The 8,239-nt window shown below is 31.1% G+C and overlaps 1 protein-coding gene and 1 long non-coding RNA gene across 4 annotated transcripts; one reads left to right on the top strand and one right to left on the bottom strand.

Annotated features, from left to right (window-relative positions):
- Positions 1-537: 537 nt before the first annotated feature.
- On the bottom strand, positions 538-1,022 carry LOC139870981 (uncharacterized). Its single transcript, XM_071858739.1, has 2 exons — positions 836-1,022; positions 538-707 (listed from the first exon to the last, which is right to left on the bottom strand). Exons 1-2 carry the CDS (start codon positions 1,020-1,022, stop codon positions 538-540), a joined length of 357 nt encoding a protein of 118 aa, XP_071714840.1.
- A 1,143-nt stretch (positions 1,023-2,165) lies between these two features.
- Positions 2,166-4,920, top strand: LOC139872361 (uncharacterized). Of its 3 annotated transcripts, none has more exons than XR_011767017.1 (6): positions 2,166-2,386; positions 2,478-2,592; positions 3,216-3,467; positions 3,564-3,658; positions 3,945-4,029; positions 4,257-4,920. It is a non-coding gene; the product is annotated as an uncharacterized lncRNA (long non-coding RNA). The 3 variants fall into 3 exon arrangements; XR_011767016.1 differs by having other exon boundaries at positions 3,945-4,393; positions 4,673-4,920; XR_011767015.1 differs by having other exon boundaries at positions 3,945-4,920.
- Positions 4,921-8,239: the final 3,319 nt, after the last annotated feature.

Genomic DNA, 8,239 nt, shown 5'->3' with positions numbered 1-8,239 from the left:
TACCTATGGCCTAGAACCGCATGCAAGAACAAGCAGATCACATATAACTTAACTATAACAATAACTATATACTTGTGTATATATATATATATATATATATATATATATATATATATATATATATATATATATATATATATATATATATATATATATATATATATATATATATATATATATATAGTATAACATGAATACAACAAGGCTACATATCGCATAACACATATAAAATAAAGAATAAATAGGAAAAAAAGGCATAAGTAAAATAACCTGTAAAACTATTATATCAACGTAATCACAATACAGCCAAAATTAAGTACAAAGTATATGGAGAGAAATATAATTTACCAATAATATATATATATATATATATATATATATATATATATATATATATATATATATATATATATATATAATAGTAGGCTAGATATATACTACACATTAAAATTAAAATAGACCGGTAAACATAATGAAAATCTACAGACCTTATTCATATATACTCATTTAAAATAAACGTAACAATATATTAATATCTTACTCAATTATTTTAATCTTACTCCTCCACAGATTCCTACCAGAAGTCATATCCTCGGTTAAAAGAAGCTCTTTCATGTCAAGCTTCAGTCTATCCTCCAACCTACGTCTAGGTCTTCCGTTTCGCCTTACGCCGCCAACAGTGAGGGCCTTAACTCTCCTAACTGGAGCTGTAGGTGGTGCCTCAAAACATGCCCAAACCATTTAAGTCGTCCTTCCCTCAACTTGTAGGTGATGTTCTTAACTTCTAAGTTTTTCCTAAAAACACCATTTGGTATTATATCTTTCATGGTCTTACCACACATCCACCTAAGCATTCTCATTTCTACCACCTCCATCTTCCTTTCTTGGGCTTTCGTCATTGGCCAGCACTCAGATCCGTAAAACATAGTTGATCTTATTACCACCTTGAAGAATTTTCCATTCAATTTAAGGGGTACTTTCTTGTCGCACAAAACTCCTTCGCTGCTCTCCACTTCAACCATCCTACTCATATACGGTGAGTCACATCCTCCTCTATCCTTCCCGATTTGTAAAGCATCGAGCCTAAGTATCTAAAAGAATCGTGTGGTGGTAAGATCTGGTCCCAATTTAAATATTCACTATATCGTTGTGTTCTTCTTCGACCGTCTCAAATTCGCATTTAAGGTACTCCGATTTATGTTTGCTAATCTGTAGTCCATTCTGTTCTATGGAGGTCCTCCATTGCTCCATCCTTCTATTTAGCTCATCCCGGGACTCCAAAACTAATACAATATCATCAGCGAATATTAGGCACCATGGGATGCTCTCATGTATCATTTGGACAGCTCGTCCAGGATCAAGGAGAAAAGATATAGGCTAAGGGCAGATCCCTATCAGTAAACCTACTTCTACCGGGAAAAATTCAGTATTTCCCACTGTCGTTCGTACATGAGTCTTTGCATCCCAAATCAAATCGAATATCTGAAACTAAATTGAATATTTTATTTAACACATATAATTTTGTATATATACGTGGACCACAAATCAAATCCAAAATCGATTCAAAATCGAAAGTTTGAAATCAAATCCTACTTGTTGTCTTTGTTTTTATTTATTCTTTCCGTTTTTAGGTTCCAACGAATAGATCAAATTCGATTTTCACTTTTCAAAATTTGAATTTAGTTGTCGCTCGACATTCGCACTTGATTTGAAAAACCTCAAAACTGAAAAAACAATGAAATAAAAAATCAAACTGATGAATATGCCTTGCACTGCCGATCTTGTACATTTTGATGCCCTGTGCGAGTTAACTAAAAAAATGCCCTACTAAATTGCCTGAATAACACACTATTACTTAATGTTGACTCGGTACTTAATTGAACTTAATCTGCACACACACACACACACACACACACACACACACATATATATATATATATATATATATATATATATATATATATATATAATATAATATAATAGTTTTTAATGATAGGCCTTATAGCCATCATTAATGTGCTTAAACATCTTCTATCTTCTGTATCTTACTAAATCAGTAAGCTATCTCCACGTAGCGCCTCCATATTTATCCTCAGCAAATTCTTTTTTCTCATAATTTTAAATTAAAAAAATTCTTAATTTTCTACATCTGACTAACTGCATCTCCCGTTTCATCCTCTCCAATACTTCATTTTAGGGGTTTTCAAATGCTGCCTAATTAGGGTTTCTAATTCATTCATCAGTTTATTGAGCAACTCAACAAAATCACACACATATTCACGCGAATTACTCAGATTCATCTATTCATCTATTCAACGTCATCTAATAGAGATATATGGATCCGATTTCTATCTTTTTCTCACAGCTATACCCGTCACCATTAACGGTATGAGTCAAGTGTTTTCTGTTTTTACACAATCAGTCGATTTCTTCTTCTTTTAGTGTTTATTAGTTTGAATTTATCGATTGTGAATCAGAGAATCAATCGTGGATAGAAACTCGGAAGATTAAAGCGGTTAAACGACAACATGACTTTCTCCTTCACCCACCAGCAAGTTACTCAAGTGAACCAGAGAATTAATCTTTAATCAAGTATGTAATTTCGCAATAATCTTTATTTTTCTTTTGAAATTGTTGGTTAAACTGTAATCAACACATTCCTGTATATGTTCTGATGTAAAATTTTGCTTTTGATTTTTCTCATTCTGTGATTGGACTTCTAGGGTTCATTACTAAGTATAATACCCTTTCGCCTTAGGGTTCATGAGTTAATTTTAACTTTTAAATTAATCAGTGTATTTTTAAAAACTGATTATTCCCATGAATCTGTATAAATGGCTGTTGAAAAAATTGAAAATTAGTTAGCATCGAGATCTTGGTTTTAAACATCTAAATACTTCGATGGCCTCAAAGAGTATGAAAATTGGACTTCCTTTTTATTACTTTTGAAAGTAACTATATTGGAATTACGAGTATGATGGTTATTGCGTTTTAAGATTTGAATATCATTTGGTTGCGTAATAAAACAGATGGTGATGATGAGGTATTGGTTCTAAATTGCACAACAAAAAATTTTGAACATATTTTGTTTATGTTTGATTAGAATTCTGAAACTTTGTCTGCTAATTATAGTGAAATAGTTATTGATTGATCGTTTTTCGTTGAAGTACAAAAGAACATTGCAGTCGTTTAATAATATCATTTGTGACTTTTAGGTGTTGAAGATCAAAGCTCCGGAAATCAATCTACATATAGAAAGTTTCATGGAATTTTTGGGAAAGGTGGTGGAAGGGTCTTCAAGAACAATGATGTATGCGAACAGAAAGTGGCGATAGGTGCGACGATAGGCCTATAAGCGACAAGGCTTCAAGTGGCGATAGGTGCGGCGAGAGGCTTAGCTTTCCTTGATGACACTAACGACCAACTTATATATTGCGATTTTATGGCTTCTAACATCCTTCTTTGAGGTAAAATAGAAAATATTTTAAATGGTAAAGTACATATTTTTTTGCTTACAATATGACAAGTGATAACATGCTCAAATTAGTTGCATGATGATTCAGGAATTCAATGCAGTGATCTCGGATTTTGATTTAGCTAAGGCGTGCCCAACTGGTGATAGGGCTCAAGCCTCAACGCGAGTAACAAGTACCCATGGGTATGCGACACTTGAATACCTTGCTACATGTTTGTAATCTTATAATACAAGACCTTCTTTAATGAAGAAAACTGAGTGGGTCAGTCAGTTTGGGTAAAAATTTAAATGGAGTTACAATCAGTCAATCGTTTAGGTCATAACGGGTCAGCTTAAGTTTACCCAAAACACTTTTACCAAACTGTTTTACACCTAATCAGTGTATCAAATTTGATGACAAAAATAATCTATCAATTGATCCGATTGTGCCAAATTGTGACAAACCCGATTAATCCAGTTCTACTCGCAGAGGGAAATGGCACTGATGTCGGAGTCCTAGGGGGCAAGTAACGAATCTGCATCAGATTCATGGGCCTGGAGATTGTCTTCAAATGGTAAATTTACGACTCAAAAAATTAACTTACAAATTGTTGATAAGTATATGTTGGTCCCTGCGGGTTGTGCTGGAACTTTTAAGAACCATTTGGTACCCAAAAAATGAGATTAATATTTGGCAAGCTAGAATAGGTCGTATGCCAGCTCGGGTCGAGTTGGATAAACGTGGAATAGTATTTTACAAATGATCCAAAGCAGTTTCTAACTTATATTTTGTCACTTTTAGATTGGTAAATCAATGGAATACAAGTATCGGAGCTTGATCTTTTCACAAATGATGTCTTTTACTCTGAAATAGTATAGCATTTGATTTGATATGACTTCTTTGAACCAATAACTTCTTCCTATGGTTCCACTCTTTTGGTAAGATGACACTGTTTAAACTAATTGTATAGTTTATTGAGATGTGCGTTATGACTAAACTTTATGGGACATGTATTGACATAAAGTTACAGGAACATTCACTATAAAACATATATTTTTCCCTAATGTTGTAAAATTTTTAGGTTTCTACCATTAAAGTAGCATGTATTGCAGCATGATTTGAATCTTATAGATGTTTTGCTATCCTACTGTGCTTACTACTTCTTAATCAGTGATATATCATTTGCAGTAGAATTGTATCTTATAGATGTTTTGTAGGCACATTCAAGTATGTTCTCATTTGGAGCTACAGTGGTCGAGATAATACAGTGCAGTAAAAATAAAAAAGTTGGCTGGTCATTGGTTTATCAATGTTTATGAGTTTTATTAATTTAAATTACTTTAATTCTCTTACACTTATGTATATTAATGATTCGGGATTTTTTTGTGCTTCGTATTTAATGAATCATTTTGCAAATACGGTTCTTATTATCCGCCTGAATCAATTTAAAGGACCAATTTTTTTACAGGTTTGTAATTAATTCTCTTATCTTACGTCTTGCGATAATACTTAGTCTTAAATACTTATTTCATTAGATTACTTGTCAAATTGTATATCACTATTTTGATCTGGATATAGAGATTTATATTTATAATGTTTATGTAGACTAACAAATTTCCTTATATTTGAATTGCAAATGCCTGTTTGAGTTGTTTACTATATGATATTTGAGGAAGAACATTACAATGAACTTAGGGCTGTTTACTTTTTTTCTTATTAAGTCTTGAATGGATATAGATAGCAGTATGGATATAGATGGCAGTATAAAATAATCAATGAAATAATAATGTTGTTTATTTTTACACCGAACAAACCGGCTGAATGTTAAAAATGTCTATTTTACCCTGCAATTATTTTCAAAATTAGATTAAGTTTAATACTCTAATTATTTTTAATACCAACTATTTACTACTACTGTGAATTATAAATGACAATATCACCGATTAGCACCGATACATAATTTTAATAAATATCAATTCTTTTGGAACAAACTATACCAATTCTTACGCCAATTCATTTCTTAAATCAACAACCTAATTCTCTTTACTCTTTATATTCACTATCTTGATTCATTTCCACCTTAACCAAATCATTACATTCCATTCCGAAAAAAAATCAGTTCAACCCCTATCCTTGATTCATTGAAAAAACATCAATTATCCCTATATATATATATATATATATATATATATATATATATATATATATATATATATATATATATATATATATATATATATATCCATTGCCGCCAGAGGATCTTTCTCTTCTTTCATACAATTAGTGATTTTTTGTGTATAATTTGTGCTGATTTGAATTATGAAAACCTAGGGCAAATAGAGATTTAGAAATGATATAAGGATTTGTGTTGTTGTTACCCATGACTTTAGGATAAAGTTCATGGCTACGAAATCAGTTGAAATATAGAAGAAAAGATTATGATATTAGTTTTTGAGGATTAATAGAGGGGGATATGTAAAGTAAAGAAATAATAGAAGAGAGATGAAGAGGGTAGTATTGAGAAAAAAACAGTCCATATGGGGACAACTGCTATTTTTCATCTAACCGAATAATGCGTTCACTCATCCATTTCATTAATATAAGTCAAAAAGTAAACAGCATTTAGGGTGACCGAATAATTCATTTATTCACCACAGCCCATTAATTCAAAAGTAAACAGGTACATGCAAGATGTATTTATGGGCGCTGTTGTTGCTGCTATTGGAAATTGGGTTGGAGTTTCTCATGTTTATGCATATACAATATGGGCTTTATGCATATACAATATGGGTCTTAATGGCCTTGTCATGTTTGGTCCTGAGGTTTTGGTTAAATATAGTAATATGGATTGTGTAGTTAGGTTGATTAATGGATTGTATATTTGAGTTACTTATGTAATGCTTTCAGATTTTGGTTACATAAGTAACTCAAATATTCACCTTAGTTGGGTTGATTTTGGATAATACTCTTTACAGGTTTGACTTTTTTGTAGGCAATGTTTCTTTTTTATGATGTCTTGAATATTGAGTACGCATTAGCTTAGGATACTTGGGATGGTATGTATTCACTTATGTTAGTGATTAACATGTCTTCACATTATACTCGACTTTTTTTTAGTCAATCATTTGACTTTGTGGTGGCTCAAATTATTGGTTAGGGTCACATTGGAATTGTGTATTTCATGTAAAACGTATGTCAAACGAAGTATTTTTTATTAATAATTACATATGTTTCTCCATCTATTAAAATACCATCCAACGGACTGGCTAATAACCGTTCCAAGATATGCACCTTATAATTTATAAAACATCATTTCAGTTTCAATGTTGTAATATGTAAAGTCTAAATGGTTGTCCCTTTTGACCCTTTGACCCATTTGGCCTAATTTTTTGTTAAATTGGAAAACTATCACATAGGACACGACCATTAACATGTAGAAAACTGCAACAATAGGTCTATTACAGTCTAACCTACACATCATGTACTAAATTTTTCTTGGTACCGTCCCCATTTCCACACAAAAAAAATTCAGTTATGTTCAATAATGATGAGTTTTGTCATTATAAATCTATCATACAAGTAATTGATATCAATACTAACGTTTTCGAATGCTACTTTTTAGAGTTGTCGTGCAACGCACATGCTCTTAAATATAGAGCCATTGTAATATGCGGTATGGTTTACGATCCACAGGTTACAACGCACGGGCTCTTAAACAATTATCATGTCCCATGTATTTTCATGAATCTATGTGTTATGACTAAAACAAAGTTTAAGTTATCAAACTCTTAATGGTGTGTTTTGTGTAAAAAAAATACTTAACGAATTCATCCACAAAAATAATTGTGATACTGTCAGTATAATATCGTTAATTGATATATCACTTAAAGATTCAATTATGTTTTTGACTACATTTAGGTAATTTTGTCTAATATGTTTATCTATCTATATTATAGTTTAATTTAGTTTTCTTGAATTAGAAAGATTACAAGTTCATAAGTTAACTATACTCTTGAAAGCTCACATATTTTCTATTTATGATCACGTTTTGTTACCCCCGTGATGTACTATTTTTTACCACATATGAATAAATATGAGTGGATAAAATTTTTGTATACACGAAAGAGCTAAAATTTTAAAGGTGACTTAATACTTTAAATTATATTCATGTTTTAGTGACATGGAACAAGTATATGATGACTTTTTACCTAGAAATAATTCATTGTTACATTGTAATTTTATTTATTAACAACGTTTACATCATTAATCAGTATCAATATTAAGTTTTTCACATAATACTTTGTTTATTTGATGCACAACAACAGTACTTGTGACATTGTCCGTATAATATCGTTAATTCATATACAATTTTTAAATTCAATATATTGTTTGCGGATGAGTACCCGTGCAACGCACGGGCTCATAAATCTAGTATTGTATAAATCGGTTACAAATTGATTTTATAGAGGCGCTTATCGAATCGTAAAAAACTTTAATACACGTTAATGAAAACTTTAAAAGGTGCCCATTAGAAAAATTAGAGAAAATGAATCTACTATATTAACAAACTAATATGAACCTAGTTTAGTTGTCATGTGAAATTTGAACATTATTATTACCGACATATACGTATTAAACACTAATGTATAGGCTCATAAAGACATAAAATTAAAAAATTGATACTTTTCGTAATCAGATTTCATGCTAGAACTAAACAATAGTTATAACTGTATTTAGGTGCGAGTATGCGTCATTTGCACTAGACTATATGAAAAGGCATAGAA

This window comes from Rutidosis leptorrhynchoides, chromosome 10 (genome assembly GCF_046630445.1).
Source record: "Rutidosis leptorrhynchoides isolate AG116_Rl617_1_P2 chromosome 10, CSIRO_AGI_Rlap_v1, whole genome shotgun sequence".
NCBI lineage: Eukaryota > Viridiplantae > Streptophyta > Magnoliopsida > Asterales > Asteraceae > Rutidosis > Rutidosis leptorrhynchoides.
Note: the sequence above shows the minus strand (reverse complement) of the source record. Positions and strands in the feature narration are given on the sequence as shown.